The sequence below is a fragment of the Macrobrachium nipponense genome, chromosome 9 (genome assembly GCF_015104395.2).
Source record: "Macrobrachium nipponense isolate FS-2020 chromosome 9, ASM1510439v2, whole genome shotgun sequence".
NCBI classification, from domain to species: Eukaryota; Metazoa; Arthropoda; class Malacostraca; order Decapoda; family Palaemonidae; genus Macrobrachium; species Macrobrachium nipponense.
This window is the reverse complement of record NC_061110.1, coordinates 61,198,085-61,221,068: the sequence shown is the minus strand read 5'-3', so window position 1 is coordinate 61,221,068 and position 22,984 is coordinate 61,198,085. Positions and strand designations below refer to the sequence as shown.

General features: G+C 38.5%; 1 protein-coding gene across 1 annotated transcript in view; it reads right to left on the bottom strand.

Moving 5' to 3' along the window:
- LOC135218284 (probable protein phosphatase CG10417) overlaps window positions 1-22,984 on the bottom strand; it is a 186,662-nt gene that overhangs the window by 59,094 nt on the left and 104,584 nt on the right. The window contains exon 3 of the mRNA XM_064254492.1: window positions 18,784-18,911. Coding sequence (XP_064110562.1) covers window positions 18,784-18,911 — 128 coding nt within the window. The remainder of the gene's footprint in view (window positions 1-18,783; window positions 18,912-22,984) is intronic.

Genomic DNA, 22,984 nt, shown 5'->3' with positions numbered 1-22,984 from the left:
CTTCCAGGCTCAACCTTTAAAGACATCTAGGTTTCCTAAAACCACAAAAAAATCTTAACTTTGCTTCTTCCAGGGTTAACCTTTGACAAAGTGTCCAAATTTCTGAAAGGATAACTACCTTTTCCAGGTTTAACCTATCTGATTAACCCTCTTACGCCGATTGGATGTATTAAACGTCAAGATAAATTGTCTCCCGGGTGCCGATTGGACGTATTAAACATCGACATAAAATTTTTTTTTTTTAAATTCGCATAAAAATACTTATAGGCCTACCAGCCAAAAACTTTTGAATCACGCGACTTGGGGGATGCTGGGAGCTCACAGATCAAGGCATTGTTTTGTTTACAATCGTTACGCAGGCGCGAATTTCTTTCTTATCCCACTAAAAAGTATCAGTGACACATCTCAGAAATTATGTCGTCACTTTGACATAATTTTTGCACCATTTTAAATTAGCCGTTACATGGAATATGTATTATATATGAAAATGTGCGCAATTTCATGTAGAATACAACTAAAAAATACTCAAAATTGTAGCTTTTATCAGTTTTGAAATATTTTCATATAAATAACGATAAGTGCAAAAATTTCAACCTTCGGTCAACTTTGACTCTACCGAAATGGTCGAAAAATGGAATTGTAAGCTAAAACTCATTTACCTTCATTTTGCAACAAATTGGACGTCTCTAGCACAATATTTCGATTTAAGGTGAATTTATGAAAAAAAAAAAAAAAAAAAAAATTTCTTACGGCCGCGTGTTAGCTCTTCCAATAAACTTTTTCGTGTATAAATTTTTTCGTGTGATTGTCGTAAGGTTTGCACCTTTTTAAATTTGCTGTTACATAAAATTTTATACGTATATGGAAATGTGCGCAATTTCATGCACAATACAATAAAAACAACCCATGGTTGTAGCTTTTATCAGTTTTGAAATATTTTCATATAAATAACGATAAGTGCCAAAATTTCAACCTTCGGTCAACTTTGACTCTACAGAAATGGTCAAAAAACGCAATTGTAAGCTAAAACTCTTATATTCTAGTAATATTCAATCATTTACCTTCATTCTGCAACAAATTGGAAGTCTCTAGCACAATATTTCGATTTATGGTGAATTTATGAAAAAAAAAAAAAAATTTCCTTTACGCCAGCGCGGCAATTCTTCCGACTCTTCCGAAAAAATCAGAAATTTTTCGTGTGATTGTCGTAATGTTTGCACCGTTTTAAATTAGCCGTTACATAAAGTTTTATTTATGGAAATGTGCGGAATTTTATGTAGAGTACAAAAAAAAATTATTGAAGGTTGTAGCTTTTCTCATTTTTGAAATATTTGCATATAAATCACGATAAATAGGAAAAAACCACGTTCGGTCAACTTTGACTCTACCGAAATAGTCGAAAAACGCAATTTTGAGCTAAAACTCTTACAGTCTAGTAATAATTGAAGGTTGTAGCTTTCCTCATTTCCGAAATATTTGCATATAAATAAATATAAAAAAATTTGACATTCGATCAACTTAACTCGTCTGAAATGGTCGAAAACTGCAATTGTAAGCTAAAACTCTTACAGTATAGTAATATTCAATCATTTATCTTAATTTTGAAACAAATTGGAAGTCTCTTAAAACATTTTTTTACGTCTGCGAGTTACGAATTCATGCATCATTTTGTGATAATATTTTCTCTGTGTTGCTTTGATCGTTTTACAATGTGTAATATACCAAAATGATCGCAATTTAGTGTACAATACAACAACAAAAAATTAACTCGTTAACTTTAACCGTTTTGCTCACAGCGCAATTTGAATACAATTAAACGTATATGAAATTTTGTTTTCGCGCTATCATATATCCCATTATTTATATATGATAATGATATTTTTTTTCATTTCTGATGGTTGCATACTAAACTTCAGGCAATGACAAAAAAAGGAGCCAAAAACAAACTCTTAATCTTGAAAACTAAGCCCGCTGTGATTTTTTGAAAAAAATATTTTTTCCGCTTTGGTGCTCACTCCGAGACAGCCTCGGCATAAGGGAGACAATTTTTATTATACCCCTTCGGCGTAAGAGGGTTAAGTTTAATTACCCAGCAGGACAAAAAAACATTTCCTCCTCTTCTCCACTAAGGAGGTTGCATTGGTATTCTTACAGTTCTCTGTAAAACATAGCCTTAACATCATCCTCAGCTCTAAGGCAGAAAGAGCTTAAAGAAGGGTGCCTGTAATAATTTTACTCATTAAATCTTAAACGCCGAGCAGCTATTTACCAAAGTGTCTCTCGTATGCCGGCGCCGTTCAGGAGTTAGCGCCGAAGCAGAAAAAGTTTTTTTTTTTTAAATCACAGCACGCTTAGTTTTTAATATTAAGAGTTCATTTTTGGCTCAGTTTTTGTCATTGCCTGAAGTTTAGCATGCAACCATCAGCAATGAAAAAAATATCATTATCTCATATAAGTATTGGAATATATGACTGCAAAAAAAAAAAAAAAAAAAAAAAAAAAAAAAAAAAATAAAAAAAAATAAAATAAAATCATATATAATTGTATACAAAACGCACTGTGAGCAAAACGGTTGAAGCTAATGAGTTAATTTTTTTTTTTTTATGTATTGAACATTAAATTGCGATCATTTTGGTATACAACAAATTGTAAAACGATCAAAGCAACAGAGGAAATATAAATTTTAATAATAAAACTTATTATTTGGATACTTACCTACTGTTAAATTTAGCTATATCTCCCTGCCAATTAGGCGAGTCGGTATTGAAACAAAAAAATCGAATGGCTGCCCAGACGACTGTCTAGTTTACCTGTTCTCCACCAGGTGTGTTTCGAATGTTTTAGCTAGTCAGAATTCTCCTTGACAGCCCACTAAGTTGTGGGGAGGCTGGGTGGGTCTACTTTAACAGTAATAAATTTTATTATGAAAATTTAAATTATTTGAGATGAATCTTACCCACAGTTAAATTTAGCTGATTCCCACATTAAGAAGAGGATGGTGGGTAGTGCAGCTAGACAAAATTCCGCTCAGCCATTCGAGCTAAAGGTTTCTTATACGAAACCCAAAACATTTTCACCTGATCTGGAATCCTTGGTGGATTTTACTACCACCAGAAGTTGGATTCCATTCAGGGAGCAAGGCTCTCATACTTATGCAGCAAAGAGTAGCCTTGTGGAGAAAACCGCTTCGATTCAGCCAACATGAAACGCAAGCAGTATAAGGGACCCTGTGCCTGGGTCCAAAAGCCCTAAACAACAGTCACTTAACCCCTTCTTTACCGGGTGGGTGAGCAGAATGTAAACATTGCGTTCGCTGCCGAACTGAATCTCTCGGTAGTGACTCCAGTTTGGAGGGGTGCCGATCGTAAAAATATTTGCCAAAAATACACTAATCAAGACAGGCTAATGAAATTATCAGGTATTATTAGCACTATAATAATGCATATTCTCTGTGAGTTTTATCATCCTACAGGGAAAATAAATGATTTTATGAAAAAAAATGTGAAACTCAGTGTCCCTTGTACTCCCTTGTACAAGGGACACTGGTGGTCAGTGAGAAAACTACAGTCTTGAATAGAAATTCGGTCTTACAGAATGTTGGTATATCCACCTGGAACATGCACATAAAGTATTATCAAAATAGAACAGTAAATAAGCACGTAATAACAAAACAACACCAAAAAAAAATCCAAAACTAAAGCAAAAGCCCCCCCAAAAAATATGGAAATCGCAAATTTTATAGTATATCTTTCAAAAATTGGTCGATGTCGTTTTCTACGTTTTCTAAGATTAGTTTCATCACAGAAAACAACTTTAGGGGTATCAGGGGTATCTAAACTAATTTTTCAAGTTTCTTGTCCTCAGAAAAAATCGCTTTTTCTCTGGTTTGGTTTTTTATATATAAAGTTACTATAAGGCTTTATTTTTACCTTCATTTATCTGGTGTTCATATCTTTTATTTGTAAAATGTAATAAGTGAATAAATAAATAAATAAATACAGTAAATGATGATGCAACTGGTTTTATACTTGGGTAGAAGTTATTACATGTTTACACTTGTCTGGTTTTGTGATTTTTTGTTGAGACGCAGTTCATCTGTCACCTACACACTACTATAAGCAGTAATAATATTTTTTTTGGGTTCATCATATGTCTGGCATCGTGTCATACTGTTTATTTTGCTCCAAACTCTTCAAACCGAAATTACAGAATGATTGGAAGTCCCAATCTGAAAAGAGGAGTTTTGGTGGTACTTTACATACCACCTTTATGCACCCGGGCCGGTGTAGTAGACTTGAATGGTGGTACCCGCCTACCTCCAAACAAACTTTCGGTAATGAAGAGGTTAACCCTGGATAGGTTAGCAGGGTCGAGCACGACCCGAGGGGAGTTTAAAAATTTTTTTTCCCCCATAAATCATCGTCTATCTCGAATCTGGGTGTGATCGATCTGCAAGAGGATAGCAGAGCACACACTACAATCATGTCAAAACTTGCTTTTGCCTTGCCTTTGTCCTTCCCCCTTTTCTGAGTAATTGTTTGTTTTGAACATGTGTGGGATACAAAGGAAAAGTTATCAAGTAGTGATTTCCTGTCTAACACGGTTGACTCTGGGATAGTTTTATATTGTTGGAAACTCTAGGTACGTGGTGTGTGCACATTATGCATGCCTTGGTCATGGCTGAGAAGAATTATATTGCCAATTATTCCAATTTCTTTCAAATGCCAATTTCTCAGTTTTTACAATTTTTTTTTTTTTTCTCTGGGGATGGATGTCATCAACTTACTTCTAATGGAATTATAAAGTGATTTTGAAGATAATTTAGAGGTTCCTGACAACTCTATATGGCAAGAAGCCAAGTTTGTGGACCAAGAGTTCTACGCAAGGGGAATGACCTTGAGATTACTACAACACAAGAGGGGGAGAGAGGGGGTGGGTCTCTGTCTTTTCTGGTGACAGATTACATGAGTTTATGTCAATAAATCATGACGCACTAGAGAGAGAGAGAGAGAGAGAGAGAGAGAGAGAGAGAGAGAGAGAGAATAACATTTCTGATATGAGAGTAAATTACATCTTAGGGCAGATATTTTTACATAATTCCATTCTAGGATAATATGAGTTTATTCTATAAAAACAATTAGCCTTTTCCTATTTAATTTAGGTACCAAAATAATTTGTGAAATTTTGACAATTTTTTTTGGTCAAAAAAACATAACTTTTTTTTTATCTTTTTTTATTTTGACCTCTATGGGTTCGACACCTTTTCTGGCAGTCACATATTATAAATAGTACTTTTAGGAAGGATTCCCTCAATTTTTGTGTATATAGCGTATTTTGTACTATTTGTAAATTTATTCGTAAGAGAGAGAGAGAGAATAACATTTATGACATAACAGTAAATTACATCTCAGTGCAGATCTTTTTAAATAATTCTGTTCAAGGATATGAGTTTATTCTATAAAAAAAAAAATAAAAAAATTAGCCACTTTCTATTTCATTTAGGTACCAAAAAAAATTTGTGAAATTTTGGCTTTTTTATTTTTGGCCAAAAAAACTCGCCCTTATTTTTTCGTTTCAGATTTTGACCTCTATGGGTCCGACACCTTTTCTGGCAATCACATGTTGTAAATAATAGTTTTAGGAAGGATTCCCTCAATTTTTGTGTGTATATAGCATGTTTTGTATCTTTTTTAAATATTTTTGTAAATTATTTTTTTATATACTTATTTTTTAAATATATTTGTAATAAACCCCACAAACCTTTAAAGGGGCACCAAAATAGCAATACCTGTCCAGGGTTAAAATGAATACCTTTACAATATAAAGGTAGGCTCCTATACAAAATTTGTACCTTCACGCTCCCCAAAATATTAAAACCCAGGGATTTAAACAAATGAGCCTAAAGAATTGCTCTTTTTCAGTTCAGGAAAAAGACTACCCACTACTAATAGCAGATTAAGGGCTTTACTGTTTTCAAACACAATTCTGTATACTTAAGTTAGTGATCAGGCAAAAACTAAATTGTACTTCTACTGTGACACATCAACCCTATTCTGGAGCAACAAAATTGACTTAGCACTAAATGAAGGTGCAACTGCTCCTCACATTATGAATGTTTAACTTCAATAAGGTAGAAGATATGGAGCTAGTTCTCATACACTAGCCTCTCCATATGTCACAGAGGACCTTGTGTTTCTTGACAAAGTTTCTAAAAATCATAACACAAGAGGTTAACTTTGCCTCTTCCAGGCTTAACCTTCACAAATACATTCTAGGTTTTCTAAAACCACAAAAAAAAAGAGTTAACTTTGCCTTAAGTTTAACCATTGGCAAAGGGGTTATAAGTTTATAAAAATCCCAACACAAAAGGTTAACTTTGCCTCTTCCGAGTTTAACCTTCACAAATACATTCTAGGTTTTCTAAAACCACAAAACAAAAGGTTGATTTTTGCCTCTTCCAGGCTAACCTTTCACCACAACATCTGTTTTTCATAAAACCACAAAACCAAAGGTTAATTTGGCCTCTTCCAGCATTTACCTTTGACAAAGATGTTCAAGGTCTCTAAAAGGATGATAAAAATGTTCTAGGTTTAACCTTTAAATTTAAATGCCCAACAGGATAGAGGTTCCCCCCCCCCCCCCCCCAGGGGTTAGATTGGAATTCTTACAAGGAACTGTAAAGCATAGGCTTAACATCACCCTCAGCTCTAATGCAGAGCTAAAATAGCATTCCCTTACACCAGCCAGCTTAAAGAAGGGTGCTGACAGCAAATTTACTTATTAACCACTGCTAAATAAAAAGTTTTACAGTAAATTCAGATAAAGTTTAGACCCGCATCTAAACTCCAGAGAGAGACTGATATAGAGACGAAGGGGCTTCAATTTCAACACCTTACAGTGCTGGTCTTCAGCAAGATCTAAAAGTACTTGATGCAATACTGAGGAAAGCACATATGGAACGATAACTTTGGAAGTAGACAGTGAAAAGTCTTATCTCCTCTAAACAGAAAACATTGATGTCTACAAGGTTCCAGGTGCTGAAAATTCCTCCAGAATGGTACCCTCAGCAACACACACACCACTACTTCTGACCCCAGGCCATGGCAGTTTTAAATTAAGGACAGATCCTATGATAACTTGAAAATCTTAATTATTGGGAGGGGACATTCTAACCTATCCAAGCAGTTAAGGAGATGCCTACGTCAATGGAACTGTATGGAATTGTGTAGTAGAGTTGATTTCTTCTCAACGGAAGAATGAGACATCTACCAAGAGCATTGGAAATTCTGAAAAGTTTTGCCCTGGGGCTACAAGGGCTCTACAGGAGACTTAGCAATTCTTGAACCTGAAATTGCTCAATAGAATTCAGAGTAGATACAAGGGGCAGGCCTATGAGTCTGAATTAGGCAAAATTTAAGGAAACATTCACTGCTCAAGTCTGAGGGCCAACAAAGTAGCAGTAATCATTCGGCTGTCCCTGTTCATCTACATGCTAGGAAGCTAAATGAGTGTTCCTTAAATCCACCCAAGTGCCAAACTTATGGATGTCAGGGCCCTTGTAGGCCTTTGTTCTTCCTGAATCCCCAATTGCTAAAACACTGTCCTTCCACAGAATGGATGATCAAACCAATATGTTGTTTCATTTCACTCAAAGCAGCAAACTTCCCACAAAGACTTTGTTTCTGACCGGGAATAAACCTGCTAAGCATCCTGATGTCTTTCCACTGCCCTAACATCTAAAAGTTTTACCAGGTGTAGATGACCATTCTATGTTGCATGAAAGGTTAATGACACTAGTTAAACTCTGTGAGGCATGACAGAGGAAAAAGACCAAAACTTGGACTTAGGTTTAAGAACCAAATGGACGATTCCTGGTTAAAGTGTCCCTCCTACAGTTCTGGAGCCAAAGTTGGTTCTGGATTACTTACAAATTTAATGAAAGTTATTTGTAAGTTGTAATTCTTACGCTGAAACCATACATTAATTGAGCATGATTATCTGAAAATAACCCATAAGGCCATGTTTCCTAATGAGGAAAAGCCCTTACCATATAGGAAGTTTCTTTCCGATCTAAAATCTTCAAGCAGCACATGCCTATTCATCTTGACCGACAAGAATGGGGCTATAAAGAATTAACAATATAGTGCATAGAAATTGGGCCAGAAGAAGCAACAGGTCCTTGGCCTTTGGAATACTGTTGACAGAGTGGGGTAACTTGAATAACTGATTCAGTAAAGTGTCTTGCTCCTAAAGTCGACACCATCTACCAATGGGCAACAAGTCCCTGACATAACTTATAGAGGGCTGCACACTAACCCACACAAAGCACACAGAACAGCATTACCTTCTAGTAAAAACCCTTTGAAGGAACTTGCATGACTGTGGATGTATGGTAAGTGGAATGAATACATTCTGCATGTGTACCAAAAATCTGACCATTATTTGGAAAGGCACCAAAACCATGCTAGAAAACCAACAAGTATATGGGCAGACACTTACTGTTATTCAGTCTCCAAATGTCCAAGAATATCTCCAATTACTTATGGGCGTCTTCCTAAAGAATTACCCTTGGACCATCATTCCCTCTATCTACAATCTCCTACTAAAAGAGATTTATGAGAGACCTCTGCTGAAGACTACGGAAGCTATAAGAAAGAGAATAAACCAGTGGAGGACAATCACAAAGAATCACAACTGCCCTTCACCGTCTCCACCATATAACATACTGGTCCAGTCTCTCTCCATGCATGTTAGGAGGCTGCAACTGTCCATATCCCAGAACCTGAATCTGCACTTATCCCCGAAAAGTATAAAATAAGACTACCAATAGATAATCCCAAACTGCATAATCAGACAGGAAGCAAAAGTGTTCTCACTTCCAAACAGAGTGAGTATAAGTATGAGGACATTACCCTGCCGCATCAGAAATGAGTTACTTCTTTTAGTTACTTGTTTCCTCGCTAAAAACTCCCTCTGGGTTGGCGTCTCCACCTCTCTAAGAAGTCGCAGAGACGAGACAACGTAAATAGAAGATAATAACTCAAGTTACAACTGAAAATCCATCAGCATGTCTGTCTGTCTCGAGTTCATTTCCCCACAGGAAAGAGAAAGAAAGCGAACCTCCTATTAAAGACGGTTAAAGGACCAATAAGCGTTGTACAGCAAAAGGCGGCCTTCGGCTCTCTGCAACTTTAAAAGACAAGACGACAAGCCAAGGCAGACAAAGGGAGATTGTGTCCGAGGACAAGAAAAGTTACGAAATGTTTTCAAATTGGAGAAAGCGTTGGATCTTTTCTCCAATATTTAGAGTGCGGCAAAATACGCTCGCCAAAATACCTAAGACAATCAAGATATATTCTCTATGTGGCCTCTATCCTCAACAAAATGAGAATACAGGAAGGCGTATTGTATCAACAAACACCGACCGGCCCAAAACGAGTTCCTCCAATTCAATTCAAACTCTTCTTCCAAACTCTTCTTCCATCAGCGGGCGACGGAAGGAGACAGCTGCCGACAGAAGGTAAACAAAGAGCTTAAAGGATTGCTCTTTCTCCGCAACCCTTGGCGACAAAAAGCGACAATTATCAATGAGAGGTGACAGTAGCTAAGTGCTGTAACGAATCCAAGACAGTTTAAGCGACTCGAGACTCGGCCAAGTTCCCACTCCACAAGATTCAACTGCGTTCACAAGATTCAACTGCGTTCACACGAATCAACTGCGTTCACAAGAGTCAACAACATCCACAGCAGGGTTCCCAAATGTATCAGACCAAATTATCGTACCAAATCTCTTCAAATAATCGTATTTTGATTAATAATCGTTTATCGTACAGGGGGTCAAATTATCGTACTCGTACAATAATTATCGTACGTCTGGGAACCCTGGTCTGCAGTCCACACGAGTCGACTGAGGAAGAGAGAGAACAAGGCGCCAAAAGTGGGAGGCGGTGGGAGAGAAGTTACAACAACGTTCCCGCCTTGTCCGAAAGCGATCGTACATACTTGAAAGCATTCCTATATGAAACGAAGTTAAAAATCTCTGAAGCTAGAATATCTAACTCGGCGAGAACTGTAGAAACTACAGACAGTGTAGACTTGAAAGAGAAACATTAATCAAGGCAGTAGTAAGAGATTTGCCGATATCCGAAGAGGAAGCAAGCAAAGAACAAACACAAGTGGTCCTTTGGCAAACTTTAAACGAGATTCAGACCATGAAAAGGGTGAAGTAGGTATTGGAGGGTACAGAATCCCATCGTCTCGAGAACCGACCCGGTTCCCTGGCAGCGGACGTTTCCTACTGTCGCAGGGCAGTCCTAGGTTTGGGTTACGTACAGACGAGGGCACCAACACCTTACTTCTAACAGGGAACGCGAAAATGAGCGCACACTGGAGGGATTCGGAACGTTCCCGTCACGAACCAAGTTCAAATTGTATTAGAACTAAAAATAGGTTAATGTTCTAACTTCTCGTTACGCTTTTCCTGAACCGAATGGGGAGTAGAAGGTGGAAATACAATGAAGTCAATACTAGGCTACTAAAATGCCTAGTCTGAGTAGGGATAGCCTGACAGGTTTAAGCCCTGATCTAACTAATTGCTTTCACAGTATTAGTTCCAGTCTTCCTATATCCGACATATTCAGGCATAAATTTCTCAGAACAATTCCCTACCTTCTTCACATCTAGTAATTCCAAAATCACACCCTGTACCCCTGACAGTACAAAGGAATGTTGATAAACTTCCAATTTCATCATCCTGGTTACAACAAAACATTCCTACATAGCCTGATGTTATTGGTTTTACTTCCAGTGGAAGATATCCTAGGAAAATGAAATTACATTACCGTAAACAGGTGTAAAACAGCAAAACTTCATAGAATACCAACAATCGCCTAGAGAATTCTGACAAGAGCTAAAACATTCGAAACACACCTGGTGGAGAACAGGTAAACTCGACAGTCATCCGGACACCCATTCAATTTTTTTGTTTGAATGCCGACTCCCCTAATCGGCGGGGAGATATAGCTATATTTAAGTAGGTAAGATTCATCTCAAATAATATTATCACAAAATGATGCATGAATTCATAACGCGAAGGCGTAAAAAAAAGTTTTTTTTTTTTAAATTCACCATAAATTGAAATATTGTCCTCGAGACTTCCCGTTTGTTGCAAACTGAAGGTAATTAATTGAATATTACTAGACTGTAAGTGTTTTAGCTTACAATTGCAGTTTTCGACCATTTCGGTCGAGTTAAAGTTGACCAAAGGTTGAATTTTTTCTATTTATCGTGATTTATAAGAAAATATTTCAAAACTGATAAAAGCTACAACCATGAGTTATTTTTTGTTGTATTCTACAAGAAATTGTGCACATTTTCATTTGTAAAACTTTATGTAATGGCTAATATAAAACGGTGCAAACATTACGACAAACTGATGAAAAAATTTCTGAGATTTTCGGCAGTTACCGCGCAGGGACATAAGGTAAAAGTGTTTGTCAAAAATTCACCATAAATGTGCTAGAGTTTTCCGAATTGTTCCAAAATGAAGGTAAATGATTGAATATTACTAGAATGTAAGAGACTTAGCTTACAATTGCGTTTTTCGCCCATTTTGGTCGAGTTAAAGTTGACCGAAAGTTGAAATTTTGGGACTCATCGTGATTTATATGAAATATTTCAAAACTTATAAAAGCTACAACCATGAGTTATTTTTGGTTGTATTCTACATGAAATTGCACACATTTTCATATATAAGGCAGCCCTCGAGTTACGACGGGTTCGGCTTACGACGTTCCGAGGTTAAGGCACTTTTCAATTATATTCATCAAAAGTTATTTCCAGGGTTACGACGCCTACAACGCTGATCTGCCAGAAGAAATATGACACCAAAATTGCAAAATAACCAATATTTGAAGGTTTTTTTATGAATAATGCAATAAGAATGCAGTTTACATAGTTTTTAATGCACCCAAAGCCTTAAAAGTAAGGATTTCTTAGGATTTTTGACGATGTTCCGGCTTACGACGCATCTCAAGAACGGAACCCGTCGTAACCCGGGGACTGCCTGTAAAGTTTTATGTAACAGCTAATATAAAACAGTGTAAACATTACGACAAACTGATGAAAGAATTTCTGAGATTTTCGGCAGAGTTACTACATGCAGACGAAAGGAAAAAGTGTTTTTCAAAAATTCACCATAAACAGATATATTGTGCAAGAGTTATCCAATTTGTTGCAAAATGAAGGTAAATGATTGAATATTACTAGAATGTTAGAGTTTTAGCTTACAATTGCGTTTTTCTACCATTTCGGTCGAGTTAAAGTTGACTGAAGGTTGAAATTTTGGCACTTATCGAGATTTATATGAAAATATTTCAAAAATGATAAAAGCTACAACCATGGGTTGTTTTTTGTTGTATTCTACATGAAATTGCACACATTTTCATATATAAAACTTTATGCAACGGCTAATATAAAAGGGTGCAAACATTACAATAAACTGATGAAAGAATTTCCGAGATTTTCAGCAGTTACCGCGCAGATGTAAGGAAAAAGTTTTTTTTCAAAAATTCACCATAAATCAAAATAATGTGCTAGAGACTTCCAATTTGTTGCAAAATGAAGGTAAATGATAGAATATTACTAGAATATAAGAGTTTTAGCTTACAATGGCATTTTTCAACCATTTCGATCCAGTCAAAGTTGACTCAAGGTTGAAATTTTGGCACTGATCGTGCTTTATATGAAAATATTTCAAAACTGATAAAAGCTACAACCATGGGTTGTTTTTCGTTGTATTCTACATGAAATTGCGCACATTTTCATATATAAAACTCAATGTAACAGCTAATATAAAATGGTGCAAAAATTACGACAATGACAAAAGAATTTCTGAGATTTGTCGCTGATGCTTTTTAGTGCGAGAGGAAAGAAATTCGTGCATGCGCACCTGGGTAACACTTGTAAACAAAACAACAGCTTGATCCATGAACTCCCAGCATCCCTCAAGGCGCGATTTCAAATTTTTCGCAAACTAGGCCTGTAAATATTTTTCCACAAATATTTAAAAAAACTTTTTATAGTAGACGTTCTGTACGTCCGATTAGCACCCAACAGACAATTTTAGTTGATGTATAATACGTCCAATAGGCGTTTAATTGTTAACTGCCAATAGTACTGAATAAAAGTTATTACAGTAAATAATTCAGATAAAGTTTAGGCCTGCATCTAAACTCCAGAAAGAGAGTGCTATAGAGATGAAAGGGCTTCAATCTCAACACCTTACAATAACTTTGAAAGTAGACAGCGAAAAAATTTACTCTCTCTACGAAAGCAGAAAAAAATTGATGTCTACAAAGTTCCAGGTGCTGATAATTCCTCTAGAATGGCACCCTCAGCAATACATAAGACTGCTGCTTCTGGCAAAAGGCCACAGTTGTTTTCCTCTTGATTACGGATAGATCCTATGCTATTTTGAAAATCCCCTTATTGGGCGAGGACATTCTAGCATCTCCATGCGGTTAAGGAGATGCGTAAGTTGGTGGAAGTGCATGGAATCGTATGGCTAAATTTATTTCCTCTTAACGGCAGAATAAGAGAGACATCTACCAGGAGCGCTAGAAATTCTGGAAATCATTTGCTCTGAGGCTAAAAGGGATCTATAGGAGACACTAAGAAATTCTTGAACTTGAAATCACTCAAGAGTTACAAGGGGCGGCCATTTGAGTCTGAATCAGGTCACATTAAGGAAACACATGCTCAAGCTTGAGGGCCCTCAAAGGAGTAGTAATCATTTGGGTGTTCCTGTTCATCTACATACTAGCCTAAAAATTAACATCATCCACCTATGGGGTACAAAATCCTTGACAATACTTAAAGAGGCGCTCTACATTAATCTAAAAGTTCACATACCAGCAATACCTTCTTGTCAATACATCTTGAAGGAACTTGCATGATTGAGGATGTACTGGTAAGAGGAATACGTCTCTACGTCTATCACAAGTCTGACCATTCTTAGAAAGGCACTAAAACCACCAGGCTAGAAAACCAAAAGTATGGAGTCAGACACTTCCTGTTATTCAGTCTCAAAATGTCCAAGAGTGACCACCTATTCCCAACTGCTTATGGAGCTAAGAAAGGGGTAAAATTCCAGTGAATTACCGCCTGGTCCATTCATTCTCTTGAATACATCCTCCTACTAAAGAGAGAGAAACTTCTGCTGAATACAACAAAGGAACAGCTTTAAGCAGTAGAATAAACCAGTGGACGACAACCAAAATCAAATCATAACTCCCCTTCACCATCTCCACCATGTAGGGTACTTGTCCCAAGTCTCTCCTAACATGCCAGAAGGTTACAACTGTCCATATACCAGAATCTCAACTGTCCATCTACCAGAACCTGAGGTCTGCACTTATTCCCGAAAGGTATAAAACAAGGTTGTACCAATAGATACTCCCTTATCACCTTAACCTGAGCTGCATAAGCAGACAGAAGCAAAAGTGTTCTCACTTCTACAAGAGTTGGTATAAGCATGAGGACATTACCTTGCAGCATCAGAAATGAGTTAACTCTGTTCCTCGCTAAACTCCAGCTGGCGTCAAACCTTAGAGCTGGCTGTACAAACTTGCAAGGTTGGCGCCTCCACTTCTCCAAGTTGACCCAGAAGTAGAGACAACGTACGTACTCAGTAAAAGGTAATAACTCAACAAGCTACATTGAGACTCCATCTGCATGTCCAAAGCACCTGTCAGTCTCGAGTTCATCTTCGCATAGGAAAGAGAAAGAAACTGAACCTCATACTGAAGATGGTTCAAGCACCAATAAGCACTTGTATCACATGAGGCAGACCCCGCCTCTCTGTGACTTCATTAGACACAAGAAGATAAGCCACTGCAGACCTAAAAGGAACTTTGTGTGTCCGAGTACAAGAAAAGCTAGAAACTCGCTCTAATTGAAGGAGAAAGCTTAGGATCTCTTCTCCATATATTAAAAGGACGCCGAAATACACTAAGACAAGCGAGACACTCTTTATGTGCCCAATTTCCTCAACTAAATTAGGATACAGGGAAGCATAACGTTGCAACAAACGCCGACCAGACTGAAGGAGTTTCTCCAACACTATTCCAACTCTTCTTCCGCCAGAGGGCAACAGCAGGAGACAGCTGCCGGCAAGAGGTAAACAAAAGAGCCTAAGGATTGCTCTTCCTTAGCAACAACTGGCAACAAGTGACAGTTGTGGATAGGAGGCGCCAGCAACCAATTATTGTATCTCATCCACAACTGGATGAATAGGACAGTCTTAAGAGAGACAGAGTCAGTCACTCAGTTATGTCCACATTAAGTCAGCTGAGGGAAAGAAAAGGAGGCGTAAAAGAAAAGAAAATGGGAAAGGTTGGGGGGCAGGAGAGAGGTGTTATAGTGACTCTCGCATCGTCCAAAAGCTAATCAACATACTTGAAAGCATTCCTATATGGCACATTGTTAGAAAGCTCTGAAGCTAGAATATCTAGCTTGGAAAGAACATTAGATACTAAAAACATTGTAGATTTGAAAGAAAAACATTAATCGAGGAATAGTAAGAGATTTGCCGATACCTGAAGAAAAATCATGCAAAGAACGAACAAGTGCATTTCGACAAAGAAAGAGGAATAGGTTAGCAGACAAGAATTTAGAATAAACAAAACATGAGATTGGTTAAAACGTCGACTGAGAAGACATAATATCAGCATATATAAAACTCGCTACAGGCATTATCATCTCAATAAAACTGTCTATGTACATCTATTTATATGTTATTAATCCTATGTACGCTAACACCTCAAACTAAATGCCGATGAAGGAGAGTACGCATAAAGAGCGAAGATTAACATTTACTAAAACAGTCCTAGGTGAAAGTGTTAAATAAGATTCACACCGTGAAAAGGAGATGTAGAAGTCGGAGGGCACAGAACCCCATCGCCCTGAGAACCGACCCGGTTCCCAGGCAGCAGACTTTACCAAGTGTCGCAAGGCAGTCCTAGGCTCAGTTTACATACGGGCGAGGGCACAGACACCTTACCTCTACACGGGGAACATATTTAGTGATGTTAAGCACATCAAAAACCTGAAAGGGTAACTAGGTATAATGTGCAATTTTAGACAATTGGAAATCCCGGGATCCCGTGATTAGGACTATAATTTAATCCCAGAACGTTGGGACAAAGAAAACAAAGAAAAGCTCTAAAACGACAATTGCTAGACAAGAGTATAAGAAGAAAACCGATAGGGAAAGGGATCTGCTGCTAAAGAAAATGCACTTGAGGAGTTTAAAGAAAAGGGTGGTTAGGTAGAACGATTACTCTTAAATTTGGAATCCCTCAGAGCACATTTCATGATTATGTGAAGAAACATTTTAACAGGGCTTACCAGGAGAGTTTTCACCACCTACACCATCATCACAACAGCAGTTTTCACCTGAGAATATTCAACCATTCCCAAAAGCTGGAGAGAGGAATGAGACCGCTATATACAGAAAGCATGGAAGATGCATGACTGCAATGGAAACTCCAGAAAGGCTTGAACCTGAATAGAATGAACTGAAGAAAAAGCCAAACAACCCAGCCAAGAAGGAAATAAAAGTTTGGAAATCATACCTCAAAAACATAAAAAAAGCAGGAAAAATACTAAAAAGTTAAGACACAGAGGCCCAAACTGATGACCTTCATCAATGCCTTGAGGATCTCTTGACAGCTGACCTTAGCAATAATTGCTCTGACATCTCAGTGGAGGAGATGAAAAACACAGAAGTTGGTTCAATTGATAAATTCTCAGAAGAGGGAGATTTTGTTCTTGTTGGGATAGATCCCATAAAAGGTAGCAAAGTCTATTATGTAGGTAAAATAATCAGCAATTTAGACGAGTATGATTGATTGTTTGTTAGTAAGGTGTTTTTGTGTTGCATGGAACCAGTGGTTATTCAGCAAAGGGACCAACGGCTTTACGTGACTTCCGAACCACGTCGAGAGTGAACTTCTATCACCAGATATACACATCTCTCACCCCTCTGTGGAATGCCCAGGAATCGAACTCACGGCCACCGAGGTGGCAGGCCAAGACTACACCAATCATGCCACTGAGGCACTTACGAGTGTGATGAATTTCAGGTTTAAGAAAATCACAGAAATTTGCTCAAAATAGTTTTAAATTTCCAGAAACTGAGGATAAAGCAACTTTTGGTAAAGAGGCAGTAATTGGAGTGCTTCCCAACCCAGTTCAGCATAGTATTAAAAGAAAGCAGGGGCATTTCAAAGATTGTTAGGTCAACTTTAATTAACATTTAGGCAAAACAAATGTCATGTTTTTGAGTTACATTTTGTGTTTGGTGTTTACTCATCGAGAGAACAAATTCAAGCCAACTTGAACATTTATTCTCAACAAACATCATGGATTTGAGTTACATTTTCTGTCTGCCACTCACCAAGGGAGAGAATAATCATTTAAGTTGATTTTTATTACTTCAATAACATTTTTTGTATGGTATATATAGTATTTAATTAATCATCTAACTTGAAGGTAATTATCAATTATAATACATCACCATGGGTAGGTATGAATCGGACATTCTGGCAATAGGTCAGGGATCTGGGGGGTTCATCAGGGTAGCAGGCTAGAACCTCAACTTCTTACAGATCTTGGCAAGACACTCCAGCCTATTACACTGGATCTTTGAATTTTATTATATACTACAGTGGAGCCCCCTTAATCGTGTTCTCTCTCGGCATTTGCATATCTCTCTGGACCATATACAGTGGACCTCCCCCTTATTTGCGTTCTCCGGATTCAAGGCCTCACGCATTTGCGGATTTCTCTCTAGAAAATTTCCCCCCAATTATTCGCAGTATTTTTCTGAGAGAAATATCCACAAACTAATTTTTTTTTATCAATTTCATCAAAAATGCACTTCGTGATAAAACTATTAAAAAACCAGGTATAATAATTTCTAGTGGGTTTTTCTCAAGTTTTAACTAACAAAATAGGAGGTTTTAAGCATTTTTATTGGAACACATGCCTGCGAATACAGGGGGACTACTGTAAATCCAGTTGCCGGTTATTTGCAATCCGGCAATCAATGGCGGCATAACACACCTAACAAAGGTGACAGAATGGTGCTTATGGCACCACTAACCGGTTGTCGGTGCCATAAATCGCAGTTTCAGTTAATGGTGGTTTTCACATATCAGCACCCCATCAGGAATGGTACCGCCCACCAATAACCAGGGACTGCCTCTATACCTATTATGTATTCATGGGAAATTCACATATTCACAGTATATTCAGTATTTTTTAATGAGAAATATCCACAAATTTTTTTTTTTTTTTTTTTATAAAAATTTCATAATAAAATACTTTTGTGATAAATCTATTAAAAAAAAAAAAAAAAAAAACACAGGTACTATAAACATTTTTAGTGGATTTTTCAAGAGCTTTAATTAACAAAATAAGCAGTTTTACGCATTTTTATAAGGGTTTCAACTATTCACAAATTCTAGCTATTCGGGGGGGGGTGTCTGGTACGCATCCCCGAATACAGGGGAACACAATACATATATATCATATTAGTAATAATAATGGTGATGATGACCAAAAATATAAATTGAAATACTGAATGGAAATGAGCTATACTATTAACATAAGTTTAGTATCACTAGAAATGGTAAGAAGCAGGAGAAAAAAAAATTCTAATCAACACATGATAATGAGACAACCTAAAAGAACTGTCTATTCATAAAAATAATACAATACCTTCTTCTCCTTCATGACTCTGGTCAAGTGGGGGTTTTCAGCATACTTTGCCATGACCTCATCCAGAGGCATCGTTGCCTCTCGATACAAACTGTCCACTTCCTCCTCCTCCTCTTCTGAGTCAGACTCTGCAACCAAAATAAAGTGCTACAGTTAAACAGTCCTCCCTTTCAAGTATGTCAACATTTGGTAGTAAATGAAATATCACAATTTTTGAACAATTGTATTTTTCCTAGCTATACAAACCTGAGGTCCTTTACTATAGGAATTACTTAAGGTGTAGCCTGGACACGGCTGCTGAATTCTTTAACAAGGCAGTTAGGTAGTTAACTACCTATCCAGTCGTTGGTAGTCCCTTCGACCGGACATAAACATTCCAATTTGCTTTTGGCCCAGGTAGCATATTGAGGAGTGGCATGAGGTGGGCACTTAGTATAAAGAGCCTCGGGTTTGTATAGCTATGAAAAATACAATTTACTTTAAAAAATTGTGGTGTGTTCCTACGCACTATACAAACCCTCGGTCCTTTACTATAAGAAGACTCACTGACTGGTGGGTGGATTTTGAGTGAACTCCAGTGAACTGACTGGGGTTCAGCCTACCTGAGATTTCCTTCCAGGCCGTAAGAGCGAGGAAGGGAATACCGCCACTGACTTTTGATCAACTTGAAGAACTGCAAGACCAAAGTCAGCCTTCTGGATTTATTCATACGGGGGAGAATATGTGTCCCTCTTAAGAGAAAGCTAAGAACCATTATGTTGGAGACATTAGGCAAATATAACTTATAAGTTTGTCTTATGTCCAGGTTCCTCTTCCCTGCCTTATGAAGGGAAGGGGCAGATATTACTTCTATTAACTAACGTAAGAAAATAGATAGATTACTCCCAGGAGTGTCTTACCTCCATTGATCTCTCAGTCCTGGATGAAAGAGATGAAGGGGAGCCAGTCACTCCACAGTCATGGTCAATCACACCGTACAACGAGGGGAGATACGATACTGTCCAGTTGAGAGCTGGTAAGTTACACAACTTGTTGAGCAGCCACCACTGGTCCCAAGGAAAAGTGTCCAAGGACCTGTGGGTAATATCCCAGACAGACATGTTCTACGGAATGTGAGGGACAATGCAATGCCCCTGACCTCATTAATTCTTCAGACGAAGTATATAATCGTTGTCAGCAGCAGAGTAGTATGTCTTCCTGGTCGTCTCTCAAAGCCATCATCACCAATGAAGCTGCTCAAGGAGGGGGGTGATAAACGACTCGAATCTGGCGTCAGGAACCGATGGATTCTGATTCTTCGGTCTGAAGCTTGGGACAAAGTCGAGCATAACCGGTACCCATCTACTATTACATCATAAGAAAGGCCGTGTAGTTTGTCACTCTCTTCGCCGATGCCAGGGCAAGCAGAAAAATGGTCTCTAGCATCAGATCCCAGACTAAGTACTCTTGATCGGGGTTGAATGGGGAGCAGTCAGGCTCTGCAGCACGAGATTCATGTCCCACTCAGGAGGTCTGAGTTCCCTAGGTGGGCAAGAAAGTTCTGTGAGTAATATTTCAAAGAAGATGAGATATCACCACCCTTCAGCTTGAAGACTAGGGCAAGTGTGGCTCTGTAGTCTTACAGCTGAGACAGGAGAGCTTCTCTAGGGAAGGGAAAGGCTGAATTCCACAACCTGTTAAAGAGTGGCTCTGACCGGAGAGATACCCTGTCTACGACACCAACCACAGAAGACGGCCCTCTTTCCCTGGTATCCTGCAGAAGGCTGTCTGAGGCATCCTCCTGCCATCTCTGTTTGCTCCGCGAGAAATAGTCTCGCTCGCAAGAGATGATGGATATCTCTCAGCCGTGAGGACACAGGGAAGACAAGGTACCATTCAGCCTGTGGCTGGCACAGCAGTTCTGCCATGGGGGAATGTATCTTGTTGTCTGAGAGAGGAGCCAGATGGTTGGAAATCAAATGGTGAGTGCCAACAAAGTCCTCCAAAGATTCCGGGTGACCAACATGCCGATCCTGCGCGAATCAAGAAACAACGGAGGAAAGGCGTAACTTTCGAGGATATCCCACGTATGTTGGAACGCGTCCTCTGTTCCTGCCTATGGGTCCGAAACAATGGAAGAGAAGGTCTTTAGCTTCCTGTTGAGCCGGATGGAGAGCAAGTCTATGACTGGACGCCCAAGAAAGGGTGAACAACCTTTCCAGCACGTCTTGGTGAAAAGCCCGTTCGGTCCTTACCACCTGATTCTGACGGCTGAGCGTGTCTGCCATTACATTCCTCTTGTCTGGAATGCATCAGGATGACTGCTCTATTGAGTGTGCTATTGCCCACTCAATCACCTGCACTGTTAAAATGAAGCTCAAGAAGTAAGTGTTGCAATATGTTCCAGTGCTACTAGGATGCCATACAGTTCAGCTGTAAAGTTTGAGGCAACTGAAGGAAGCGCACCTCTTCGGTTAAAAGATTCACTGAGATTTGGGGTCTTAGCACTCTAAACCAGTACCAAAGTAATGATGACTGGCGGTGGAGTTCAAGGGGCATTTCTGCATCAACTAACAAACTAGATATTGGTGACAAACATAAAAGCTCCTCAATGATGCACTGTATCTAAAATTTTTAAGTTAGATGAGGAAGCTGAAGAATATACTTCACAACCGTATGATAGCTTTGATAAGATTAAGGATTTATGAAGCTTTAGTAAAAGATTTCTATCAGCTCCCCAACTGGTGTGAGAAAGCACCTTCAAGAAGTGTAAAACTTCTAGGCTCTTTGCTTTTATTTGTTTGATATGGGGGACCCAATTCAATATACTGTCAAAAACTAAGCCTAAGAAGTGTGCTGGTTCTACTACACATGGGATTCTACGACCATACCAATACAGGTCTGGATCAGGATGCACTCCCCTGATCCAACAGAAGTGGACAGCAGTAGTCTTACAAAGATTTTAAAACCCTGTTTCTCAGCCCAACTTACTATTTTATTTATTGTTAATTGTAACTTTCTGTCGGCTACACTATAAGTAATCCACAAACAGTGTTTTTAAGACCTCTCTTGAAATAACAGCTGCAACATTGTGTATGACCAGAGCAAAAGTGTTACACTGAGAACACTGCCCTGGGGAACACCTCCTTGGCACCTTTTCTCTGATAAAGTACTGCCAACTTTAACTTTAAAATATCTATGAAGTAAAAATTATTTCACACATAAAGGTAGTTTGCCTTGTAGACCACCATTAATACAGTCTTGAGAATCCCATGTCTCCAAACAGTGTCGTATGCCTTTTCTATGTCAAAAAAACAATGTTACAGTGTTGTTTGGAGGCAAATGCTTCACAGACAGAGGCTTCAAGTTGCAGCAAGATGTCCAGTGTGGGGTGCATTTGTTATAGTGTGGCAGTGTTGTTATTCCAAAAGGCAATAACTTATAAAGAACTTAAAGAAAGAAGGCACGGATAATAAGGAAGAAAAAGGAAAAGGGAATGAAATAAGATAATGATTTTTCTTAGAGAACGGATTATCGTGTTACCCGATCCCAAACGATTAAGCTTTTAGCCCTCAGGCAGGTGGTTTTCATCTCCCCCAAAAAACCTCTGTCCGTACCAGAGATTAGTGACCGACAGGAGATTAATGGCCGATGAGCGATATCTCCAAGGCATCTTCGAGAAATCGGAACCCAACTCATTAGTGCCTATGATTAATCGGCGTTCCCTTCATGTGACAGGTCAGAGAGAGCCATCAGGCATACGTTAAAAAGGAATTCTATGACCCGTTGTTAGAAAGAGGGAAGTGCCAAACTCTTAAGTGCTCCACCCTTTCCAAGATAGACCTATGGACTTCGACGAATCAAGAAGCAGAGCCAGATAGTGGGTCACCCCAGGAATGTGTATCGACGAATGACCTATGAGGTTACCAAAGGGATACACCCCCAAAAGCTAAGGCATCAAGCAGGAGGCGTATACAAATTCAGAGCCTACGAATCACTATAGAAGACATGACAGGAAGCCGGTTTGTATAAAAGTTTGTAGCCATTCAGACACAAGAAGCCTGTTAGAAGATGCCACACCCAGTCAAAATCCAAAAATCCAAAGGCGGTGCTAAGAAGATTTCATCCTAATAAAAGGGCCAGACAGAGAGAAAGGAGAGAAGAGAAAAGGGGAACAGAGAAGTCAAGAGAAGATAATGACAAGGAGGGCATCAGTGACATG